The sequence below is a fragment of the Halichoeres trimaculatus genome, unplaced genomic scaffold (assembly GCF_033239565.1).
Source record: "Halichoeres trimaculatus isolate MK-OKI-2021-1 unplaced genomic scaffold, fHalTri1.1 fHalTri1_scaffold_18, whole genome shotgun sequence".
In the NCBI taxonomy this organism is placed as follows: Eukaryota; Metazoa; Chordata; class Actinopteri; order Labriformes; family Labridae; genus Halichoeres; species Halichoeres trimaculatus.
In genome coordinates this window covers 11,040,820-11,067,669 of record NW_027437196.1, presented here as the reverse complement: position 1 = coordinate 11,067,669, position 26,850 = coordinate 11,040,820, and the positions used below count along the sequence as shown (strand labels likewise).

Genomic DNA, 26,850 nt, shown 5'->3' with positions numbered 1-26,850 from the left:
GATGCAGAATTATGACATTTCGTGTTACTAAATTGTCACATTATAACATGATACTATGACTAGGACTGGGGGATTAAGTGGAAAATAATCAAAACAGACAATTAGAACTTTTAACCAATGTAAAATTGGCATGTTGATTATTTCTATCAATCAACCACAGAATAAACTGAAAGTAGAAGGTTCGGTTAATCCTGATTTTTTTTCTTTTGCCATAATCGCCCTGCCTTAATAAAGTTGAGTTGAGTTGAGTTGAGCCCTAGTCATGAAGTTATGTGATATGTTTTCTGGCGGTGTTGGACTGGTGCAGCTTGTGTCCATGGAGCCTGCCAAGCCCCTCCAGCTCGTCGATGATAAATGAAGCTACCTTCAGAGCATCTGACTGATTCTTTCTTCTCTAGAGCCCCATGCATTTCTAAATCCATCTAAGTGTTTGCATATGCATCGCTATATCATCTGCATCGCTCAATAACAGCAGAATCTCCTAATGTCTTAATGAAAGCATGAAGCAGAGTTTAATCAAATCATTTAAGTGAGCCATGTTCTCCACTTAACAGTTTCTCCAGTTAAACATGAGTTTAGCAATGTAACTACTCATCGGACTATAATGTGATGCTGATCTGTTTTGTTTTGGGTTTTCTTCTGGCCTTGCAGCGATACATGTCTGTAGCTCTTGGATTAAGAAGAATGAATAACTTTTTTTCACTAACATCACTGCAAAGCTTGGGTTCTTGTGCATTTGATAAGATTCAATGTAATTTTTGTGTGGGTTTGTGTACCTAGAATCCAAGCAACCTGGCGAGGCTATGTGGCTCGAAAAAAGTACAAAGCTTTGAGGAAATCAATCTGCCCAAAAGACAAGCGACTGAGACGCAAATACTTTGAAGAAAAGGTGAGTTTGGAGCTGAAAATGTAGTAATCATGCTTCTGTGGATCACACTTCAGCCCAGCACCTGTCGCCTCTGTTTTCCTTTTCCCTTTCTCTTACATTTCATTCCCAAACTCTTTAGTTGATCATATTAAAACTCTCATCCTGAGGGTTGAGAGCGACTCAGTGACCTGACTGGTAACCTGCACTCACGCACTAACACACTCTAACACACACACCTTCACCTGCTCTCAGGCTCCTTTGATGCTTTGTGAATCACACACTGTTTGTCCAATAATTTCGAGAGTGTTTTGTCTTTAAGTCAAACAGTCTGGACCTTTCAGGGTCAACACAAAAGCGTGATTTGGGTCTGGTATTCCTTCATCTATCTCAATGTCTGGTGTGTGTGCGTGTGTGAGTATGTGTGTGTCGTATTGGTTCTGGGTATGATGGGTGAGGGTGAAGAGGTGAGGTTGACCAGGTTGTCATGCAAGGTTTTGTCCTCCTCACCCATTTCAAAGCCATAAATCACGCGACGACTGGACTTGACGGGGGGATTGTTTCCAAGTGGCTTCGAGTTGTTTGACTCTGAGGCTGTGTTGCCTTCATGGTCGCTCACAGAAAAAGGGAACATTGCCACCTAGTGAACCTCCCCCAACCAAAGCCTTGGATGACCAAAGACAAGACTGGTCACCATGTTGTTGTTGTTTTCTTTTAACCTTTTTTTTTTCCTTTTTTAACGTTTGCAGTCCTTGAATTCATCCTGCTTTAAAAGACTCACGGCTCCGACACACGTGTGCTGTGTATGTTGGGTGTCTTTCAGACCAGGCTCTCGTCGTCCCTGTGTGAATATCTGTAATCATGCAGAGTGCTCCTGCACTGCAGAGGCTGATTAAGCAAAAGTGACACACGCATGAGGGCCACACTTTTAATGTTTCCCAGGGTCGGATTGCTGTGCCCATCCCCCCCATCACTGTCCATCATCAGGCCAATAAACGCAGCCTCGACATGTCACGTAAACAAAGACACAGCATTTACCGAGCCAATTAAGTGTGTTCTAACACATTAGGCCATGTCCGGGTTAACATGCTGCGGATGGAGTCATAGACGCCGTCACTCACTTTACATTCACACCGTGTGATTCAGTGGTTGTGGGTGGTCATGAGATTGTCTCATGTCTTTTGTCACGCCAAGGATGATCTTCAAGAGCTTTGAGCTGCGCAGCACAGCGCTGACAGCTCTGATGGACTTGATTTTTAAGGGGAGGACTTATTTGCTTAGCTGACTGTAATGCAAACAGGCGTGTTAGAGCCGGGCTGGAACCTGTGGGAGACGGGGGAGACCTATTCTTTCAGTTTTTCCTTGTGAGAGCAGCAGCAGGGCAATAAGGCATCTTTGTACCACCAGGACACAGGTGTTCCCTCAGGAAAAAAACTGTCTGTTCTGAAATCTTATCAGCTGATCCTGCCGCTCAGCTTTTAATTTTCACTCACTTTGGACGCACGACCCTGAGTCAACACATTAAGGGTGACACCGCCAGCACGTAGATGGATGACTGTGAGATAACGCCACTGTGCACCTCCACCTCTTCCTCCTCCTCCTCTGTGTCTTCTTCCCCTTCCACATCTCCTGTGGAGCAAAGGCAAAGTTCAGGAGAGGCTGCTCTGTTTGCTCTGACCGTCGAAAAGTCAGCCAGGCTCATAAAAGCCTCCATCTCGATGGTCAACAGTTGTTTAATTAGTGATAAAAGCCCTGCTGTAAAGCAATTCTGATGCCACTGTGACAGGCTGAGGGATGGGGTCTGTGTGTGTATGTGTGTGTGTGTGTGTGTGTGTGGGTGTGTGTGTGTGTGTGTGGGCAGGTGAGTCATAGATGAAGGAAGCATACATATCTGAGAGCAGGTGTTACGTGTGTTAGGGGAAAATAACTTTTGTTCTCGATACAGTTTAACAGTCAAAATGTTGTGCATGAATCACTCTCAAAGTCACTGTTGAGGAATTCACAAGTGATTTTGAAATAATCTTCCTTCAATATATTTGCCGGATCCACGATTCAAAATGAGATTATTGGCACCAGAATAATTTACTTATAAATGCTATTTCTCAGTTTCTGTGGTCCACCTGATCACAGAATCCGTTTATGTAGATTTCACTGCGACGCCACCTAATGCAAAAGTTTAGCAGTGAGGAGCAAGAGCTGTCCTTTATCTTAAAGAAAATGATTTCTCAGAATTATTGTTGTAGTGGTAAAGCTGAACTGTCAAAAAGAGAGGAGGACAGAAGAGCAAAAGAAAGCTTAACAGGAGTGAGATAGAGCACAGGCTAAAACACAGGTTAAGCTGTTTGTGATAATGTTCAGTCTAACCCACATGCAGCAGTTACATTGTTGTCATGTTTCAGACAGTAGCGCTACGTAACTGTAAACACATTACCTCGCCGCTTTGCGTTCTGCAAAAAAAAGTTGTCTTGAACAAAGAAAAGTAGTGTTAAAAAGAAGACGATCCGCAATCTAAAAGAGGTGCATCCTTACCACAGTGGGTGCTAGTGCTCATGGGAAGCTGGGTTTATTCCAGAAAAACACTGCTGTCCAATTCTGGACAGTCCTCACTGCACCTTTAGGTGCTTTAAGGAATATCAAGAAAAGCTAGTGTTTTTCCAGGATAAAGACTCTATTTCCCATGAGTATTAGCACCCACTGTCACGAGGATGTGACTTCTCCATGTGAGTTTGTTCCAGAGAGCAGATTTTCTCTTTGACATTACTTTGTTTAAGACGTTTTTCTAGATACATAGCGAAGAAGTAATGTATTTATTTACAGGAGGTCCTCGACTTACATGGTTCTCAACCAAGCAGCAACCTCCGGTCTAAGAATATGAGACAATGCTGAAGTGCTAAAATCTGCTGTTTCTGGAGTGTTCGCTTGAGGCTGGCTCCGGAAAGTACCGGAAGTCACATACACACCAAGCCAAAAAAAGCTGTTTTCAAAGCAAACATTAACCTATTTACAGCCTGGTTCAAAAAACGTCTCCTGTCTGAGTCGCTTATTTTACTTTCAGCACCCACTGTACGAAAGGTGAATTTTTTTCTAACTCGGGCATCCAGAGGATATTAAGATCGCAAGCTCCCCCAATAAGAGGCACAGCTGAGGGTCACGTGACCGACAGACGCCCTATGGCTGTAGGCTAAGCCCTTGCAACTACCAACATGGATGCTATAGTTGATGTGCTTCATTTTCTGTTTCAGAAACAGACGGGTGACGTCGGAGAGACTACGTCCATGTTTTATACAGTCTATGTTCTCAACTTACGTCGTTTTGATTTTACGACACCAATAAATATATGCTCGTAAGAAAATAGAGAAGGTTTAGAAGCTATGCCGCTCTGTTCGTAAGCTTCTGCGACGCATACTAGTTTTTGACGTGGACCGCGTATAAATACATAGCTGTGCGCTGTGTGATCCTGCACCTAGTATCTCTCCAGAAGTCCCTTCACTTGCTAACCCTACCACCTCATCGGATAATCCTGATTTCCCAGCAGCTCTCACAGCCTCCCCTCCGTCTTCTTCAGCCACTTCTCAATAATACCTCTGCCCATCTCTAGATATTTAGGGGGTATTAAGGGTAAAAATCCAATTTACGTGAATTTTCGGGTTACATGACAACAAACAAACTCTATACTCAGTTTGTAGTGGAGTTAAGTGTCTCAGAGGTAAGCTGAAGATCTGTTTAGTGTTCCTCACAGCCCAGTGCTCTAAGACATGTCCATGACTTGTAACGTTAGTGAATCCTGTCTTATCAGTGCTTATCTACCAACTCCAACCTCACCAAGCAGAGCTAACGTAACAACACTCTCCATTTTATTGATAGACTCTCAAGTTTGAACAGTGCACTGTAGAATAACTGCTGACTGTGGGTTGAATTGAACATTATCACAAACAGTTTAGCTCTATCACTTTCCAGTTTACCTTTCTTCTGCTATTTTGTATTTTTTATATTTGACAGCTCAGCTCCTGTGTCCACCATTACTACAAATTCAATCCAAGACAGTTTTCAGCTGAGAAAAAACAGATTTCTCTTCCAACTGCTATTCTTTGTCAGCTTCTACGAGCCATAAATCACTCCAGTCCTGGATACTGGAAACAGCATTTAGATACAACCTATTTTGGGGTTGATAATCTCATTTCAAGAGATTACAATCAGGCATACTTAAAGGTGAGACTTTTTCAAACTCACCCAGAAACTCCTCACAGACACTTTGATTTTCAGCTGTAATTGTCAGTATGTCTCCTCTTTTCTCTGCCAAAGTGGGTATCTGAGATGCTGGTGTGTTTGTTTTACAGGAAGACGTCATACTGAGCTTTGATGAGTCACTTTTTTAAATTTGATCAATCCAGCAGTGTTCAGACTTTTGTCCAGACTCACTTTTTTGCCGTCTACTTCCAGAGCTTCAAACTCTTCAACGCAGGATGTGGTTTGCTCTGTTGTCATGGTGACGCTTTGGTTGTCATCACTGAATAAAACGATGATGTCGTTGCACGCTGAAATCTCCTCCGATCAGTCAACTTCCCCGGTGCTGTTAGAACCTACGTCTATAAATATCCCATTGTCTGATGGATATGTTTTTTGATATAAACATGCATACGCCGGTGTTTAATTGTTGCCTAGCAACAGCTGCTGTGATGGGAGAAGACAGATGAGGAGGACAGAAACTGGAGGAAAGTCTTTGAAATCTGTCAAATTAAGAATGAGAAGGGTGACTGAGTGCGTCTGTGAGCAAAGATTTTGGATCCACGTCATAGAAAGTGGATTTGGCAAAGTTTAAGTTTTCTTAATTTATGAATTAAATGGTTTCATTTGATTAAATTTATCTACTTAAATCTAGTTTTTCTATCAACACGAATGTCGTATGAATTCATCTGTGACTTCCCAGACAGAAACGTGTCAGAGATGTGTGGATTTCCATGTTTCCCATCACTTTTTACTGGTTTCCATTAATTCTCCATGTTAGTGAGAGACGCTGTTTAACAACTACACCCTGTCAGCGTGCCTCAGTCGCTACAATACACACACACACACACACACAATTAGCCCTCGCTGAAAACACGACTCTATTGTGTATCTGAAAGACACATGCCTCCTTTGTGCCACTAAAATGGTTTTTCTAATTAGCTGCAGGAGTTGAATGACAGCTTTGTCCGATACTGTCACACCGACACGGAGGCTTTTCTGAGTGATATCAACCGCTCGCTGTCATCAAGCAGACGAGTGTTTCAGCAGCTGGAGAGGAGGAACATCTCAGAACCTCTGGAGAGCGACTGGGATCGGATTCAGAGCCAGGTCAGACCGCAGAAAACACATTTAATCCTCGTCTGATTCTTCTTCTTCTTCTTCTTTTTCTCCGAGCCTTGCCTTTCCCTTAACGTGTCAACACTTGCACGGGGACGAGAGCATCACAGCTGCTGTGCGGAAAGCACACATCTCTGCAGAGGTCATCATTCACGTTAACCAAGTGAATGGAAATGAGGAAGCCTAATAATCCTCCGTGTCTACAGAAAAACAAAAGGCCGTCTGATAATGCACGACATGCTTTTCAAAGCCAGGAGAAATTGAAAGGACATTAAGATTTGCTGTTCCATAAGGCTCCATTGTTGGCTTTCTTTGCAAAAAGCAGCATTTTCCATGAAGGAGGGGGGTGTAAAGAAGATGCCTTTTTTTTCTTTCTTCTCCTTTATCTGCTGTAAAAAAAAAAAAGGTTGAGCACAAGGCAGGAGTGGCTCAGCCTTGACACGGAGTCTCGAAAGCTGAATGTGCTTTCAACACATACCTTGCACCTTTTTCACGGGTGCAAACTCTATAAAGCGGCGTGCGGCTCGTTATGAAACATTTAACAGAGAGAAATGTTGGCCTCCAAACACAGGAAAGAGTCTGCGGTTAATGATTGGCGGAGCTGTGCGTGTGCTGCTTTGTTTTTATACGGATCACTGATAAACACGTTATCACCTCGTGTCTGATTTCACCAACCAGGTGTTTGCCAAGAGTTCTCTTTAATGAAATGGCATTAGCAAGAATAAAGTCACTAATAATAGCACAGCAAAAAAAGAAGAAGTAAAAAATCCTCGTACTTTTGCTCTGACAGGTGATCCAGAGAGGAGTCTGGGACTGCCCCATCTGCCTGACAGCTCTGAGCCTCCCAACAGAAGCAGGTACATCCAACCATGGACAACACAGACGCGCCGTGCTCCTCTCCTGCTCACACCTCTTCCACCAGCTCTGTCTGGAGGCTTTTGAGACTTTTTCTGAGGACAGCAGACCCTCCTGTCCTCTGTGCAGATTCTTCTATCACAAAAAACTCATCTGAGCAGATACAGAGGTACGCCTCATGACAACTTTGGAGCTGTTACTGTAGAAAAACTATTTATAACTGTGTAAAATGATCCACAAACATATCAAGACATGTGCGATTTGGTCAAAAATACACCAATTTGTGGATTCATTTACACACTTGAATCTTTTATGTAACTTTTTCAAATCAGTTTTCATATTTGCAAATTTGTTTGAGCATTTCTGGATCATTTCAGATAATTACAAATGGTTTTGTGACAATAACAGCCTCACACATAACAAGCAGTAATAATTAAAGTCTCTTGCACCCATCATGAAGAAACATCCACTTGAGTATATGAAGTAGGGGCAGACTGATGGTCAGTGCTGGTCTTCTGCGTTTCAAGGCATACCAGCACCAGCCTTTCTTTAAATTCGACAGCAGATAAAAATAAGATTTAAAGCTGTGTTATTTTGGCTCTGATGCAGCCAGCATTGTCCCACTCCAGTACCATATCTTACGTACCTTAAAACAGAGATAAAAGATAATGTAACAATCTAGTTGAATTGAAATTTTAGAAAAATCAATTTATGCCAAAAAAAATTGAGGGAGAAACTTTTTTTCAGAGTTTGTATTATTCAAAACTTTGACACCAACATTTTCACCAAATGAATATCGGCCCCAAATATTGGTTATCGGCCTCCTTGACTAGTAATAGTCAGTATCAATGTTGGCCCTGAAAAAAACACATTTGTCTACCTCTAAAATGAAGGTCCAGCGCTTTTGGAAATTATCTCTTTGGTTTCGATGTGACTATTAAGTTACACCTGGTGAATCTGAAGCATCCAATCGCTCTGATTTGACACTAAAATCTTTCTGTCAATCAAAAAAAAAAAAGACCAAAAACACAAAATAAAACAGTCCATTTCTTTAAAAAATAATTCAAGTCACTAAAAGTTGATAAACTTGTTTTGAAACTGTAAGCTGATGCCAAAAAACAAGCTTAGCATACTACAAAACAGATCACACAGAACAGTCGGGCTGCATTCCAAAGTAATATGTAAGGGCAGGCGATCTGTCATCTGTCCGTTTACATCCAGGTAGTAGAGCATTACAGCTATTAACCGGAGCCACAGTCCCAGCTAGTGGTAGGTGGCTGTACTGCATCTTAGACACAACATAAGACCAGCATTTCAGTCTTGAAGCCTGTGCATACCAAAGGTGTCGCAAATAAGCGGCACGAAATTGCGAAACATTTGGAAGCGTCATATTGAATCTCCGCAGCTATTATCCTCCAAACGATGTTTTTGTAATCTTTGTCTTTGTAGTTTTTGTGTCTTTTGTCGTAAGAACCAGGTGCTGGGACATAAACACAGTCAGTGTTGAATGTTTTGATATGCGAGTGGTCAACAACGAGGGTTTTGGTTTGTCGGTTGTGTACTTGTTGCAAGCGAAACTTTGGAAAAATCGTCTTCGGCCCTGTGCGAAATATTGACGCTAAAAATTCATGTCTGGTGTGCAAAGGGCTTCACAAGAAAACAAACACCCAAGTTTTGAGGTCCATGTGTCTCATGGTAAATTATCAAATAATCCCAAAATATTTTTCTTCTTTTATTTGCAAACACACAAAACATCACAAAAAATAACGAAAAGTACATTTAGCAAACTGAGAAATCGTAAAAAAATACATTCACAAAACGTACCAAAATTTACATGCAGAGACCAACTGACAGAGACAGAAAAAATAAAAGTTGCTTCAGTTACAGTACGGGCCAACTATCAACTCTGACCCCTCCCCAACACAACACAGAGATGTACTGCAAAGGCAACAAGAGAAGACTACTGGAATAAAAAACAGAGCCCGTTCATTTCTGAGAGTATGATTGTGATATTTTATCAGGACAATGACACTTCCCTGCTAAATAAGATGGAGCTGGAAGAGAAACTCCCCTATGAAGTTATTTTAGTTCAGTCTCACTTTTCATCCCAAAAATGAAACCATCAATTTAAAACATCACTTTTTGGTCTTTCATGTCACTTTGGACAATCTTTATTTCTCACAGTCTTAAATGTCCATGAAATAGCTGCAGAAACAAAACTAAAGTGTGCAAAACTTACAGGATAACCCAACAACCATTAAGCCAGACATCTCTCAGAACCAGAAGCACAGTCCTTGTTTTTTGGGATGATAGAAGCCGTTGCATGAAGAACTCAACTTTAACGGAACATTCACTGGTCTGATTGAGAAAGACGGCTGAAAATGAGATTTGTGATTGAGAGTAGAACTTCCAGTCTTTGTGATAAAGCAACAAAATATGACAGACGGCTTCATTGAAAACATTCCCTGTCTCCAGAACTAAAAAAATCAGATGCATAAATAAATTAAAAATCCTTTCGGTATTTTTAAAATGTTTTTTTGTTTGTTTTGTTTTTCATTTTTAACATCCTTTAAAGGACACAACATCTACTACACCATAAAATGAACACCATTAGATCACTCCAGCCTATCCTAGCAAGTGCTCGAGCTTTAAGGGCGATGACTGAGTCTGGAAATGAATCCTCTCACTACAAAAGAGCGACTGTGACAACATTCATGTTTGAAAGTGATGTGTGAGTTTTTTCAGCTGGCTTCAGACTCGATGGTGTACAGGAGGGGAATCACAGTGGATCTGTCTACAGACGATGTACATGTACATATACTGCACATGTGCGACAACGACACAGAACAAGAAAGAACCTTAACACTAAGCCTGCGGGATGCTCGTCGTATAAGGCATTTAAGGTGGTTCTAGAGACAAAGAACGTCACAGTTCAGAAAACTATGCAGCAATACAACAACACGTAAATGGGGCCTGAGTCACAGAGTCTAACGGCTGCAAAGTTTTTTCCACTCATGCATTCTGTGTGAAATCTGCTCCAGGTTAGAGTTAGGTGTTTGTAAAAAAGAAGGAAAGTATGTACAAATAAAATTCAGAAAGCTTACTGAGTTGGACTCTCAGGGGGCTCAAGGAGAGTCCAGTATTTACATCCAAATTATGCAAAAGAGGTATGAAACACAATATAATATGTACATGTAAATACAACATTTACAAAAGTGACACAATTTCACAAATTCTTCCGTGCCCTGCTGATTTAAAATACCTTTTTTTTTTAATTTGGAGATGAACAAAAATCGTTGACATTTCTTTCATGTGCATAATAAAACCACAGGATCATCTCCAAGAACTGAGGCCCAGGCCACTCCTTTGTAGTTTCCCATTTGGAGAGGACCTCATTTCTAATCTGGAGCACCTAAAAAATGTCCTCACTCACTAATCCGTACTCACTAATGACATCATCAATAAAGTTAAAGCGCACTTGAGTAAAGCCAAATGAAATTTAAAAAAAAAATGCCAGTACGAGTGCTAAAATCAGCCAGTCGTTAGTTCTAATGCATAAAATGTGAGTTGTATTGCCATGCTGTTTAATGTAACGTGACAGGTGTGAGTAAATGACTTTCATGCTTCATGAAGCACATTTTTTTCATATTTCAAGCTTTAAAAAGTCTAATGTGACACCCTGACACCTGATCATTCTTGTATCAGTTCACATAACAATCAAAGATCAATTAGAAGAGACTCAACGCTCCATTTAGCACTGACACTGATCCATGTGGACATACTGACAGAAATAAGTCTTCACAGAATAGTTTGGATCTATTTACTGTTGAGGAAGAGCACAACGATGGAAGAGAACTAGATGTACAAAAAGAAAAACAAACCAAAGGTGCATTATTTCACCTGCAAACTCTTGCTTCTGTCTCGTTCTGTGGTTTTTGGGGACCGTGGAGGAGAAAACAGGCAGTGAAACCTGGGTGAGGGGAGAGCAAACCCTGAAGCGAGAGATGGGTGGTTTTAAAGTCACAGTCGTGGTTTGAGGTCAGCATCAAGGTGACTGCAGCGATGCCAGTCTGTCACTCCTCAGCCCCTGTCCCTGAATCCGTCCCCGCCTCCATCCCAGACGCACAGGATGGAATGTCACGAAGCTAAATTGCTCTCAGCCTCCATTTGCAGTATCCATCAGACACTGCCCGGGTTTATTAAGTTCCTTCCAATCCCTTTCACCTTTCAGCAGTCAGGCAGTACTGTCGAAATCTCCCTTTGGCTGTGCTAAGGTGTGTGTGTATGTGTGTGTAAGTGTGTGTTGATCTATCGTCCCTTTCACAGAGTTTTCTGATGCCCGTTGGCCGAGAGCTTCCCAGATTCAGGGTCTGTGGGGCTGTTTGACAGTTGCAATTTATCCAGACCTGGGCAGGGGGAGATAAGGGAGAGAAATCTCATTAAAAAGCCTCAGACTTTAACTTAGACAGAGGTATTGATGTGCTTTTTTTCCCTCTCCCTCACTGCCTCTGCCTGACATTTTCTACCACTATCCCACCCGGTGTATCAAACACCCGGGGCCTGTCACCACAAGCCTTTGAGACCGGCTCCATCCTCTGTCACATGTCAGTCCTGCAGCACATCACATCTCACTGGATTTCTTCCATTTTGTCACTCGGAGTGACAGAGAAATCAACACGGTTGTCCTTCAGGAGCAGGGAGGAAGTTGGTGATGCCACTCATAGAGCAAACCTCTGCTGGGATTGAGTCGTCAAATCATGAAAACAGAAGTCTTCTGTTTTATAAAACTTCTGGCTCATTAAAGTTATGACTGTGAGACTGTTAATGAAGGAATGTGTAGAGCAGGGATGCACCAATCTGACTTAGTACATTCAGACACTAACACTCATACCTGGGCTTTGGTATCAGAATTTAAATGTCAGATTGGTGCATCCCTTCTCTACATATTCTTTCTTTTATACGCTGATACCAACACTGATCCGATCTAATACCAGAATTATTTTAACAATCTTTTCCCTAATATGAGGATAAGATTGAGAGTAACTTTATGCTTTTTTAACTTTTTAAGTTTAACTTTAAACCAATTTAATTGTAAACCTCAGCAGTGGATAAGTGTGGAATTACCATATTGACCTGAATATAACACTATTTTTTTTTTTTGTTGTTGTTGCAAATAATGTGTAAAAAGGGGGATGGTCTTATAATCCAGGTCTAACTTTTGACACGTGCTGATAGTTGTCTAGGGTCGCCACCTGACTGTATCAGCACAGAGCTCCAGCTTTTTGAACAGCCAGAGACCTCAGGGTGGCTGTGGTCACCTGTCAATCATGGCAGAGACGCAGTGACAGGAGCTATAGACAGGAGATGGGAAATGGAGAGTTGAGGTAATTGTTCGGAGCAACGTGGATCAAAAGTAGGGCGAGTGAACAGACAACTGAGGCCGAGTTATGATGCTAATTTTAAGATGATGATGGTCAATGCAGCAGAGACGTTAAACTGTCAGGTAGACAGAAAATATGGAGTTACGGTAGGGCTGAGCGATTATGCGGTTGCGATTTAGCGTGCAATTTTTGGGGGTGGGACATTTTTCTTCTTCATTATTTACTAAACAGAAGCACAAAGTCATTCTATAGTATGACCAACACGATAAAGGATACTGTCAACTTATAAACAATTGAAGTTTTAAACACTTAATCAAAAAAGAAAAAGGAACACTGAGAAATTTTACCAACCTTTAGTTGTTAGTGAGAGTAACAAACCATACAGAATAAAGTGTATGGCTCTATTGTGGATCTCTGTAGCTCACCGCCAGAAAAAAAACCAGCATATTGACTTCTGAAAGTCTTGATAAAGAATCAAGTACAAGTTACTGCATTCCCTACTGATCCCTGTACATGAATTTTTTTCTATTTTTAAATTGCATCCTTTGCGATTTAAAAATTGCATTCCATCATATTGCGATGTCGATTTCAATTCGATTAATTGTTCAGCCCTAAATTACGGAGTGTAATGTCTGAAGATCGGCCGTCCAAAAAGACCAACTAAAAAAATGCAAACTTTAAATGAAAAGCTGTCGTAACGAAGGCATGCCCATTACCAGAGCTGTCATCAGAAATATATTTCAAAAACGAATCTTAGTGGTTGTATTTATGGTCAAAAATGAAAGCAGTCTAATTATAAAATCAATGATTTTCTCAGAATTTCAATAAAAAATAGTTTCTTCAAGCAAATTAAATTTTGGTTATATGAGTGTTTATCTGAAGATTGGTTTCACAAAGAGGAGGGTTGTCTTATAATCAGGGTAGTCTTGTATTTGGGTCAATACGGTAAAACTTGGATGTATCAGAAAGTTGCCGTCACTTTACCTAATGCCTTCAGAAGCTCCTCTCGCACTGCTGACGTGAACTTCCTCACAAGACACAGTGTCGTCACGACGGCGAACAGGAGGTTGTACGAAAGGACGATGTAAAAGTTTCCCAGCCAATTAAATCTCCCGAAGTCTCCCAAGAGGTCGAACCTGGTGATACCTGCAGAGACACAGATATTAAAATCAAAAATATGGCTTCAAAACAAGTGAGAAGCAAAATCATTGTATGTGTTTGACTTTCTCTTCTGGCATGTTCCAAAGTTATGGAGCTGTAGAATTTGTAATGGAGACAACTCTTGACGAAAAAGGAAGTCAGTTTGCATAGCTCACCCTTGAAAGAATTCTCATTGGCAAATTACTTTCAGCAGCAAACAAGAAATTTCAAAGCTTTTTAAAATTCAATTTCAAAAGACTGTTTATCTCTTAAATGTTAGAAGCGTTGCTTTCCAATTCCCCAGAACTTCAACAAATGTAATTACCCAGACTGAAGGTGAGAAAATGGGAGAAAAGGAAAACTTTCATCAGCTTGAAAACTAGAAAGCTAAAAAACAATTCATACAACTTATTGTTTGGATACTTGTTTTACATTTTGATCCATTTCTGTCTCAGTCGATGAAGCTGAAATTATGGTGTTGCATAAAAAATGTTGGTTTAATGGAAGCAATCATCTGAGTCTTTTTCTGAAGGGTGTACCACTTGTCTTTTTTGACCAGGATCTTTTAAGAAAAGTAAATTGACTGTCTTGAGCATGAGAACCATGGCGTGTTGCGAGAGGCCTTAGAAAGCCTTTTTGCTTTTGCCATCAGGAGGTCATGACAACGTTAGCTTAACGTTGGCTTAGCTGTTTCATTTCTCATGTAATGAAGTACGTCGTACTGAAGTCTACTTGCTGTGAATATGTCGCCCAAATCTGACATTGGTTTATCATCAGTTTGTAAAAATGTATTTTGTTTGGAAGTAGGGATGCACTGATATGAAATTTTGGCCGATACCAATATCCGGTATTAATATTGCTGTTATGGCCGAAAACTGGTATTTATCGATATCAACATTGGTAAAAAAAAACAACAAAAAAAACAATCTGAGATGATGTGTCGAGGTAGTTCAGAGAGAAAGAGCTGCGTGATTGTGAGAAAAGACGACCACAGAGAAGATCAATGGAGTGCTCGAGATTAACACATTAAAAAAAGTAGATTTTGTCAGTTTTTTTGATCAAAAACAGGAAGAGAGACATTAAAGAAGAGAGTCCACTCTTCTTAGATAGTTTGGTGTTTACATTGTCATAGAAAACAATATTATTTGGTTCTTGAAAGATCGTTCAAGATGCTCTGAAAATGGTTGGCAGCAAATGAGTAACATCGGCCCACTTTTACACATCGACCAACATTGGCCGATACCGCTGTACTGATACCTATAAGTTGTGAATCCCTATTTGGAAGTGCATAAACAGTCACTGTGCCTGCATCAGCCAGTGGGCAACTAGGGGTGGTGATGTAGTGGAGATCGAGTGGCGTATCATTTCTAAGAGATGCTTTTTTTTTACTCCTTGGCCCTCTGTTTTAAGGTCCAAGGGGAAGGGGTTAAAAACATGGGTAAAAACAGTGGTAGAGCAAAGGGAGAGGGGTAAAAGAGACAATTGTGATAGGACCTTAGACTTTTTAAGGTGATAATTTTAACTCCTTGACCAGCAGGAGCCTGCCTGTAGACTGTTGGTTGTCACCTCTTTTAAGATACTGAGTTTATCCATGGTCTCTCCAGAACCAATGATATCTCTGAGAGTGACATGGGGTGAATGGACACCTGCATATTCATATTTTCATTTACGCCACATATTAAAACATAATACCAAACAAGGAAAAAAATGTTCAATTCCTGTGTGTTCTTACTTCAATAACTACATACTATTTACCGTTACAACAAGTTGACTGCTGAGGTTAAAATTTTTGTGTTTCCCTTCGGAGAGACGCTTTCCAAAACCCCACATAAAGGCAAGTTATTAAATTTAATTTGGAAATGCCTTTTATAGGCATTTGAAGCATTTAAGGGGTTAAACTTTTTATCAGCTGATGAACAACCTGTTTAAGATTAAATACAGTTTTCAATTAATGATCTTTCTACGTTTTGTCTCCTGCTCCAGCTTCTCCTTTTTGCATTTTAAAACCTGCTTAAGATCCACTGGTGTAAAATGCAGTATCTTGTTTATGTGTTTATGAGTGTATAAACCTAATTCAACCATGAGAACAGAAGCTACACAGCGCCTTGATTCAATTCCTCCCTTGCAAACTTTGTCTTAGTTAGCAGTTTTGTGAAGACTGCTCCCTGGAGAGCTCAAAAAGATGGCGGACTAAATATAGCAGCAAAGGTTGTGTGCAGCTGGACTTCATCTCTCTTCCAGGACCTTCACACAGCCAGAGGAGGTTTCTTGTGCAAGCTCCGAACACCAGTTTGAGGAATCTTTAACACCAGGGTTGATTTGTTGTAACATCCAATAATAAAGTAAAAAACACAACAATGATATTGACAGTTGGTCACTTAGGAGATATTAATTTTTCATGCAGTGGAAATGACTACATCTGAGGTTATCTGGAGACGCAGCCCAGTGAAGAAGCACGAGTCTCTTCACATCCTACTCCTCCAGTAACATCTTCACTACCTCTGTCGTCAATTAGGTCGTCCAATCGATTCAGTGTCTGCAGAGATGTATTTACAGCCGCAGTAAGCAGTTTGCAAGCATCAAGGACCTTTAACAAAATTGCCTGTGAAGAGCCAGGGAGAGATATGATGGAGACCCCAGTCGATACAGCCTGCCACTGTGGTCTGGATCCATCCATTTCTGATGCCTGAGGTTTTGATCTCGGTTTGGTAATTTGAGAAAATCTAATTGGGGTTGAAAAAAAAGATGCTTGACATTTGGAATCTCAGGCTCACAGTGGCGGGGTTGGAGACGTTAGCATGCTGCTGGTCATACATTGATGAAGCACGTCATTGAGAAATGTAAGGCTTCCTCTGCATGTGAGGAAGACGTAAGTTGTGGTGCTTGTGGCCTGTTCCTTCCTATTGACAAACATATAATGACATCATATTATGTCATTACTGACACGACAAAAAGAGGTTTGTGTATTTTAGTTGTTTTTTGTGTGTTTGACGTGTTTTCTGTTGCTCCTCACCCTCTCGTACAGCTCATATTTTCCACACTGACACGCACAAAAAAGCAACACGTCACCGCACAAACCCCGTCTTGTCTCTTAACATCTTACTTTGTCACACTCAACTCTCTGCTTGTCTGTTTTTTTCTCTCTGCGGCCCTTTTTTTCTCTTCAACTCTGTCTCATGCATTTATTCCTTTTTATCTATTCAGCGCCACAAAGCAGAACCTGTTGATATTTTGTAAAGCCCCCAATGAGTCACTGTATGCTCACTCGGTCCCATTTTCCCACTCTGTTGGTCTCTCTAACACACACACACACACACACACACACACACACACACACACACACACACACACACACACACACACACACACACACACACAGAGTAGAGCTATTTGAACAGCTGTGCTCTGCACTCCGCATGTTTATTAGTGCCATTGTGATGCCGTTTCTCCTGTCATTTCTACCCCTTCACCCTTTTAATGTCGCTACGGGAAACTACGGGAGAATTCAACCAGCTAATGTTACTCGACTTCTGTTTCGTGAACGGACATATCTCCATTCCAGTTGTTTAAGGTAAGATTGTTATGTCCATTGTTTCTCAAGTTTGACATTTTGGGAAAGGTGCTTTTCTGTCTCTAAGTTCCTCTCATCTCTTCGTCAGTAATGTGGGGGAAAAAACAGAAGTTGAGACTTTCCCTAATATTCAACATCCATTTTATTAAAACAGCAGTTTTTAAAAAAGGAAAGTTGTCATTAAAATGAAGCAGCTATTTTTTTCTTTGGTTCCTTTTGTCTTCTTTTTTTCTTTCAGTGTTTAACATATTAATTAATGAGTTTAAAAGGGGCTGGGATCAGTTTGGATCAGTAAAGTCTGGTATGACTGGAGATTTGAACATGGCAGGGTTATGTGTTATTCTTTATTACCACTGTCACACAGGAAGTGATAAATCTTTCGACCAATCAACGGACTGCAGTGTTTCTAGCTCCACCTTCTGGGATCAGATGGGTATGTCTGGCACCCCAACAGAAGGGTACTAAAAAGTGGGACGGTAGGGGTTGGAAATTAAGGGACCTGTCCCAGTTTTAGTCAAAGGAAACGCCACAAAATATGTGCAGTATTTAGACCCACTGAACTGACCCCTCTGGTGGGGCCAAAGGGGGCAAGGCCAGCTGTTTTTCCACATCCCCTGTCCCAATGCTAACCTAAGAGTGCTTTTCAACTACAAAAACTTTCCCCAGGAACTAGGATCTTTTGGAAGAACTATATCCTTTTAACTGCATGAACTTTCCTCAATAACTATTTTTAGGGAACTAGAAAAATTTTTTGCTTTTTGAGCAAAGGAACTTTTCCCAATAACAAGGAACTTTTTAAAGAAACAAGTACTTTTATACCAGGAACTAGGGTCTAAATTTAGCTCAGTTGTCTGTTAAGTGGCTCATTATCAAACCGGTTGATTTCAGCTGTGTTTATGCTTTAAAGGGTGGCGTGGTCTTGTGATTCACTGATTTTAGCAGATTTGTGGTTTTTGAAACAGCTTTGACTGTCTTCTTCTATGGTGTCATTTTTTTCTAAATGGTCTTCGTCATTGTCTTACTGCCCTCTAATGGTCTAGAGATGTGCTGCAATCACCTTTTTTTTTTCTTCATTCATTACTTGCTTGATTTACATAATCTGCCCTGGTCTTCAAAAACACCAAAAGGAACATTTAAATAAATCTTTGTATCGACCTAGATTGGAAGTTTAGCATTAAGTCTTCTCAAGAAAGAGAACATGACTGTTTGGCAAAACGTCACAGTTCCTGCAAACATTTAAAGTCTTCACATGAACCCACATACTCTGTATGAACACACCAACTCACCCAAAGTTCTGGACATCACTGGCAGGGCCGAGCTCAGGACCAAGATGGACACACAACAACCAATGATCTACAAATCAGAGCAGATAATTAAACATCAGATTTCCCATCTCTTCTGCACACATACTTTTTTATGGCGGGAAACTGTGACATGTGTGAGGAAAAACAGATATGAGCCCACACATAACGCACATGGCACTTCATGTTAACTGTTTTCACATATTGCACAATTAGTACCTCTGAAGTTGCTCATTACCAGGTTCTCTCTGTTGTCCTTTCAAGCCTTTTCACTGGAGCGTCATGGCTAGTTAACAAGCCTCACCACTCCCCAACTCATTACCAAGTGAATGGGTGCCACTATTGGCCAAAGAGAGCACACATCCTTCACCCCCTCACCCAAAAAACCCCACTCTCCCTCTGATGTACAAGAAAAGGGGCTTGCACTTTGCCAATGTTTGCGCAACCCACAAACAAATATTGGACAGATCAACTAAAGCCATTGAGGGGCCCTGAGGAAAACATTAGTGAGCAGTAGGAGTTCAGAATGGAGAGGAAGGCGGGAGACAGAGGAGGGAGAAAAGGAGGAAATAGATGAAACGCAGGGGGTCCCAAACACACAGCACCTCAGGAGGAATCTCAGCCGCCACTTCACCCCGCACCCTGCCTCCATCCTGTCCTTACCGTCGTCATGGTTGTGTCATCCTTCCTGGGAGTGAGCACCTCAAAGACTCGCAGGCTGTAGAAGCCGACGACTGAAGACACCATCAAATAGCTGTTCAGCAAATCAATCAAGGAGCAACAACACAACAGCAGCAGCTTCACTGAGTCTGCACCTTTTCGGCTGAGAGGTGACGAAATTGTACATTGTTTTCTGGAAGATGTCCGGCTGAGCTATGCCCTGAGTAAACAAAGCTGCCCTGACAGTGTTGCTCTTGGCCGTGGAGCATGCAGACTGAGAAGAGGGGGGTCACTGAAAGGATACAACATGAGGATGATCTCCAGCGCCGCCTGAGCCACGCCGAATGTGGACAGAGAGGTGTTCCCAATGCCCCGATCCTGGAGGACACAGACAGGAAAAAACAAACAAACACAAAACAAGTTGTTCAATGCCATCTCAAAATTTTTAAAAAAAGGGAAACATAGCACTGCAGGCAATCACACATACATGCAATTACAGAAATCCTGCAGAGTGAGTGTGCCGTGCCGTGCACCAAGAATTTCCCCCACTTGAGAGAGACAGAATCAAATTGGCGAAGTAATGAATGGAACAAGATGAAAGCGGCTCTTTTTAAATCACTGTCGATCATACAATATGTGAACAGGTGTTCAAACAAAAAAAAAAAAGGAAAACGGCACATTGCTTACGGTAAGGAGAGTGAGGCTGAAAGCGTGCCAAAAACATAAAAACAACAAAACAAATACTTCAGCACACACTGAGGTGAATAATCCTGCTTGAGCCCCTTCAACTCCAAGACTTTTAGAAAGTGGAGCACATACACCTACATAGGCTGCACATACCAAGCATCTGGGTTGTCAAATGATTAATATTTGCTTTTGTCGGACCTGGCACTGGTGTGTGTTGAAAAAAAGCACACACAGTACTATCGAGTAAGATGTGACCACAGATTTCTCTCCTCAAAGATTTTAAAAGAAGTTTTTTTTTTCATAAATATGTTTTAAGTTAATATTTGTTTTTAAAGGTGTTTCTTCAGAGCATATCCCGAGAGCACTAACTTCCAAAGAGCCTTAAAAAAAAAAAAAAAAAACGCCTGGCAGGTTGTTTCATGCCTTTTTATGCAACTGTCATCCCGGGAGCTTACTGCAGAGCCATGGTGCAGTGCTCTTTCTCTCTTACACGGGGAATTAGCAGACAGCATCTGATGTAATTTATTAATGGAGGGAAGGCGGGCGTGCATTTAGACCGCGTGTGTGTGCGCGTGCACCTCCCAGCATACATGCGTGCACGCGCGTGCGCTTTGGACAGCTAGCTTTCACAGCGCACCTCCTTTCAACTCTTACTTCTTTTCATTCCAGTAGCAGGAAAGGGTGATGGAGTGTGTGTTTGTGTGTGTGTGTCGGAGGGAGGGAGGGGTTTGTGTGTGTGTGTGTTTGAGGGGGACTGGTAGATTAGTGTGTGCTGCCTGCCACTGCTCTTTCAGCCGACACGTTGCATTTGTTGCTTGTAAGATTAACACCTAGGTAAACCTGTGCACTGGAAAAGCTGTCAGTGTTTTCCTAACAGACAAGCCTTCATGTACTGAACATTTGACCTCGAGCTGGTCCTCTACAATTGTTTTTTCATTTTTTTTTGTGCTTCTTTCTTTATTGAGGAATGTCAATCTTCCTAAAGTCAGCGTTTACTTTCCAAAAGAATACAACACATACAGTAGATACAGTTCCTTAGCTACTCTGCTCCTTCAAGATTTGTTTTTTTAAGGTAACACAGGACATACAACAGGACATGGGAAGGATTCCATATTTAAAATGTTGAATTAAGGAGATAGTAAAAGTAAAACCAACAAGTTTGGGAAACTGAAAAATTATTGTATCTTGAAAATTGGCTTTATGGGTTTAACATCATCTTTCCATTTGGACCAGATTCCATGAGATCTTTCCTTTTGAGCTCTAAGAGAGAATGCCAGCCTTTCCAAATCTAAAATCGATAGACTATTACTATTAATTCATAAATTGTACAGGGTTTAGATGTAAACCATTTCCTTGTAATAAATTCATATTTAATTTATCAAAGAAAATGTCACCCATATAGATCGTATCACAACTAAAATAGATGTTAATGCCAAAGATATTATTGATGTGCCTGTGAATTTCCCGCCAAAAAGGGCATAATAATCACTGGGTAATTGTAGAAAATATGGTAGTAGTTGGTGTTTTTAATCCAACAAAGCAGCCGACAACAACAATCAATTCCCCCTTTTTTTAGCAGCATTGTAACGAAGACTGTACAACAATTTTCCAACAGAATTCCCACCAAACTGTTATACATGTCAAAATATTGTAATTCCCTTCCTTCTCCCGCCTCTCTTTGGTAATCAGTGTTGTTTTTCCAGGATAGAAAGACTCCAATTCCCATAAGCACTATCACCCACTGACGAGAAGATGTGACTGTTATCAAGGTGAGCTTTTGTTTTGAAAGGACAGCAGATCATCTTTTTACTTATCTTTGTTTGAGAAAACTTTTCCCAGGATGCAAAGCAACAAGGTAATGTATTCATTACCTAGGGGGGCAAGGCCAGTTTTTCCACATCCCCTGTCCAAATGCAAGGCTAAGAGTGCTTTTCAACCACAAGAACTTTCCTCAGGAACTAGGGGCTTTTTAGAGGAACTATGTCCTTTTAACTGCAGGAACCTTCCCCAAGAACCAGGAACTTTTCTAGGAAATGTGTACTTTTCAAGTGGGCACTAAGGCCAAAGTTTAGTTTGTAAACTCAGTTTATAGCGTGATTTAGTGTGCAGATCGAGAGCAGACAATCCGCAATCCTAACCTCACTCTTCATTTTATTTCATTGATAGACTCTCAAGTTTGAACAGACCACTGCAGATTAAACGCTGTATGTGGGTTGGAATGAACATTATCACAAATAGCTTGGCCCGTGTTTTAGCCCATGCTTTATCACTCTCCTGTTTAGCTCTCTTTTGCTCTTCTGTCCTTTTTGTTTTTGACAGTCGAGATCCAGTGTACAACATAACTACAAAATACATTCAAGAAAATGTTTTCTTTAAGAAAAAGTCCAGCTCTAACATCTAACTGATAGACCTTGCTAACTAGCGTGGTGTCATCATAAGCCCCATTTCCCCCAGTAGTCCTGGATTGGTACGGATCAGTACAGTACCTCTTGGCAGGTGGCGGTGTGAAAAATACAGCCGCTGTTGAGCGGGGTGTGCCAAATTCTTTCTACCAGTTAACCGTCTGCAGTGTTTCTAGCTCCACCTACTGGAGTAGGATCCACATGTCTGGCAGTCCAATAGAAGGGTACCAAAAGTGGGACGGTACGGGTTGGAAATTTGGGGACCTGTCCCAGTTTTAGTCAATGGAAACGCCACAAAATGCGTTCCATATCATGACAAACCGAACCGGACCACTTGGTGACCAAGGGCCTTTTGGTCTGCGTGGCGCAAATAGATTTGTGTTGGACCTGACCAAGGATGCAGAGAAACAGCATCTACAAAAAAAAAGTTGGTGCTGATAATCTCATCTTAAATTGTTGAGTTGGAACTGGCAAATATACTATTTCAAGTTTCCTCATAAAGTCGTCACAGGGCCTTTAAAAGTGAAAATGAAAGGTGCCCAAGAGACTTATTTAAAACTCTGCTTTGTTTACTATAGCAGTTTTCCCATCTCGCCCTGTCTTAACCTTTAATATCCACCTGCAGTGAATAATGTTCCAACACCACATATCTAAGGAGTCGATAAAGGAGACACCCATAAAAACACAGTAAATGTAATATATAGAGGAGCTATTAAACCCAGTAGCAGACCTGGAAGAGGGAGTATTGGTCTACAAACCCTTATTTTTTCGTACAAGATCTGCTCTTTATGGAGCCAAATCCTTACTAATAATATCAGTGAGATTTTTGAGTTTTTTTTGTTGCTTCTCTTCCTTCATATTTTCCCTCTACATGTCCTCCCATCCCGCTCTTACATCTTAAAACATTTAAGTCATTAAAGAAGTGAGTTATGCTCTCTTTTCTTTTCATCATCACAGTTTCATGCATTTAATTCCACTTTGTCCCACCATAAAGTTACACCATCACTCATCTGGTTCTCTTAACAGCAGAGCCATGGACATTAATGGGCAAAGAGTGAAACAACAGTGGTCCCAGTGGTACAGTTACTCTCACTTTAAGACTGTCCTGTCAAATTGTTCTTCATTTCAGGAATCACTTTCTGCTCATTGGTTTTAATGACAATGTTGAGATAGCTCAACCAAAATGTAATGAAGCCTTAACTTCTAGTTTTGATAATGTTAAATTAGATTAGATTAGCTTAAGGTTTTAGAATGTACTTCGGAGTTTAATTCATTCTATAATGTCACTATTGACACATACATTTTTCCAGTGAAATGAATTGGATTGCCATTAATCCATTACAGACCCCAAAACACTGCAATTTCTTTGTGATAAATGTTTTTAAATAAGAAAAAATGACCTGTAATCAAGGAATATTGTATAAAAACACAAAACACCAGAATGCACTGCAGTAAACTGGTTTTATGGCTTGAAAATGCTGACAGAGGTGGTGGAGGAGAGCTGAACTACATAACTGAATATTACTTGCTTATTTTTGCCCTTTTCACCACACTTTCCTCACTTTCATCTTGGGATGGGTACCTTTCACAAAGGAAACGATACAGTACAGATGCCCGGTACCTGACAATTGGTATTGGTACTCAACAGTACCAATTTATGGTACTTTTTTGTGTTTTTGTGGTAAAGAATATAAATTTGTTTAATAATAAAATCTTATTTTTTTTCCATTTAACATATTTCTTTCTTCAATATATAACCTTGCAATGCTGTGTTCATGACCAGCATGGAAAATCACCTGCTCTTCCACTCCCTCACAGTCGCAAGGATGCATTTAAGTACCTAAACATGGTACCTTTTGATTTTACATAAATTGGTACCCAGTACTATTGACTATAAAAGTATCTAATTCGGTACCCATCCCTATTTTCATCTGCAAGTGTTTTCAGGTGATAGAAACCTGTCCAATGAGCTCTGTTTTATCTGCCCTTGCCGAACGTTTCTAAAATGAGTTAGGCAAGTGTCTTTACACCCAGTTGTAACTTTTTCTGGGTGTTTCTTTTGAATTAAGTCGGAAAGTTTTGGCAAGCACAAATGTGAGACAACACGGATCCTTGCACTGCAAGTTAGCCGCTTAAAGTGGACTAGTGAAACAAGGGATGCTGGGCGTATGTTGTGGCCCTCACCGTGGCATTGGCTATGCCTGTGGTGGGGTATCTGAAGCTGGCTCATACCCCAAATTTGAACTCTCAACTCAAAGCAAGAAATCAGCTAAGAGACGGCTAAAAAAGTTGTTTGTTAAGGCACTCAAAAGTCAAGGTACCACTGTAGTTCATGCCGGTAAAAGTCTGATTTTACGCACTCATTAAGAAAAAAGTAAAGTTTGAACGACTGGGGACTCCTGAAGGTGATGTTATGTAAGTTGGAGTGTTTTGACAAGGGCGACTTGAGTGAAAAAATAATGAAGTGACCGCTGTGACTGTTTCATTGGTGTCCCTAAGTGCTTGTTCATCAAGCTGTAAAACAAAGTGTCCTTTCTCTTCCTCCTTCCCCTCCATTCACCTACTTCTCCTCCTCATCAGCCTTCCTCACCTCCATCCTCAGCTGTGCAAAAGGCAACCGGGGCACTGCTCAGTATGCTAAGGACTACTGTGGGATGCTTAGAGGGAAGAGAAGGCAAACATTGACAGGGCACTTCCATTGTGATCTCCCCCCACAACAATCAGCTCATCGGGGCCTCATTTGACTTTCCCACAGTCTGAGTCTCTTTGCTCCATCCGCCCTCAGACGAGCCGCTCCAATGTTTTTTCATATCACTTTCTCTCCTCTTGAGCTTATCTTCTATCACACACAGTGCAGGTAGTTGCAGGGGACTCCAGCACTAGAGGGCGGATAGCTTGAGTGTTGGAGGCTAGGGTTAACGGGGTGGATGGATAGATATCATATCAGTATCGATTGTTTTGGAGGACAAAAACCTTCCCCCACGCCCGCCCCTCGCAGCGCTGTGAGATCAGAGGTGTGGCATCCATCCAGCTCGACAAACGTGTAAACCATTTGGTGGGGCCGCACTGTCAGGGAGGACAGCTCCGAGCTGCATGACAAGTGTAATTTGGGGGATTTTCTGCAATGTGTCATGCCAAAGAAAACATCTCTGCTCAATAAAATAATTGGAATGTCGAGGGCAGCTCTGTCAGATGCCTGCGAGACGAGAAATGAAATGAGGGAGAAATAGGATACATTATGTTGCCCCCTCCTCTCAGACAAGAATGCAACCACAAGCGCACACACGCACGTGCAGGCGCTCGCACAAACACACACACGCGCACACTCTTCTGTCACTGCAGAGGAGATGAGATAAGGAGAGCTTAAAACACATCGCATGTTAGGCTGGAGATGAGAATCTCGGTGCGCCGCACAGTGAGAGCCCTTCACCTGGCCCTGTGTGCTGCTCGCAGGAAGGGAGGGAAAGCGGCTTATTCACACAGCGTGGACTTGAGACACGTAGCGAGCTCATTGAGTCGGCACAAGGCTGTGAAATGACTTTCAATGAGCTTCCAAAACAACACCAGGGCCACAATGTTTGAGCCTGATTAACATCTGGTGTGGCCTTTTATTCCTTCATGCATCTGGGCTTATCCGGAATTTGATTTATGTCACCGACAGGATCACAGCAGGTCTGCTGGGCAGGCTGTAGTGCAGTTTCAGTATTCAGGTAGTGTGTTCCTGTCTGTGTGTGTGTGTGTGTGTGTGTGTGTGTGTGTATGGAGCAGAAATATAGGCTTACTGTGGATCCCTTGGGCATGGCAGTCTCGTCTACCAGAAGGTAGAGGATATTAAATGCCACCAGAAGAACAGAGATCGTCTGCAGACAGAGAGGAAGATAAAGATTTGTTTACATACGACATGGTAAAAATAAGATTGATCAAATCCTCACAGTATCTGGCTTCATGATATAATTGAATTGTTGGGGCCTTGCTGATCCGTAAGTATGGTTATGCATAATAACCACCTTGTGATTGTAAACTGTTCCAACATTAAGCTTTCCAAAGCCTGAACAATGTGGGGGCTGTTTGGTGCACGTGCCATGCCTCTCACATGGCCTTTTTACGCCTTATACAGCGATATCAGACGGCACAAACAGTGTTCCCACACTATAATCTGCTGAAAATCACAGTTGTTGCAGGTGGCTATTAAGCATTGTCTTAAACAGCCATTAAACAAGAGTAATTTCCACACCCAGACGATGGGTTGGAGCTATAGGGTGTTAGTCCCTCTGGCCTCCATCCAGGCTGAGCACACCATGAGTAAACAGTTTGAGTGTGATGATAGGTCACTCACCGTTCCTGAGAGGAGAATCAGCATCACCATGGGATACAGCAAGTTCTTCTCCCAACCTGATGCTTTCTTTCTTCTCTCTGGGAAAACAAGACGTTATTAGAAGTTGACAACAGATTGGAAATGAATGGATCAGACATACTATAAGCTTAAAAGCTTGGGCAGAAGTTAAAAAGATGCTTTAAGATAGTGGATCTATCTCTTGAGCTATGCCCATAGTAGGCAATGTTGATTTTCCACCTTTGATTTCAGATCATGGCTTTAGGAGATGGGCGGCCAAAGGTCTCATCATTTTTCATCAGTTATTTAAAG

General features: G+C 41.4%; 2 protein-coding genes across 2 annotated transcripts in view; one reads left to right on the top strand and one right to left on the bottom strand.

The window, feature by feature from the left end:
• The window catches only part of rnf32 (ring finger protein 32), a 37,107-nt gene that overhangs the window by 4,384 nt on the left and 5,873 nt on the right, over nt 1-26,850 (top strand). Inside the window, exons 5-7 of the mRNA XM_074693267.1 lie at nt 781-889; nt 6,032-6,199; nt 6,999-7,232. Coding sequence (XP_074549368.1) covers nt 781-889; nt 6,032-6,199; nt 6,999-7,220 — 499 coding nt within the window. The 3' untranslated portion in view covers nt 7,221-7,232. The remainder of the gene's footprint in view (nt 1-780; nt 890-6,031; nt 6,200-6,998; nt 7,233-26,850) is intronic.
• Nucleotides 8,797-26,850, bottom strand: part of lmbr1 (limb development membrane protein 1) — a 43,201-nt gene continuing 25,147 nt past the window's right edge. The window contains exons 11-17 of the mRNA XM_074693265.1: nt 26,542-26,618; nt 25,988-26,065; nt 19,421-19,494; nt 19,120-19,210; nt 18,442-18,508; nt 13,429-13,590; nt 8,797-11,469 (exon numbers count right to left, since the gene is read on the bottom strand). Coding sequence (XP_074549366.1) covers nt 11,384-11,469; nt 13,429-13,590; nt 18,442-18,508; nt 19,120-19,210; nt 19,421-19,494; nt 25,988-26,065; nt 26,542-26,618 — 635 coding nt within the window. The 3' untranslated portion in view covers nt 8,797-11,383. The remainder of the gene's footprint in view (nt 11,470-13,428; nt 13,591-18,441; nt 18,509-19,119; nt 19,211-19,420; nt 19,495-25,987; nt 26,066-26,541; nt 26,619-26,850) is intronic.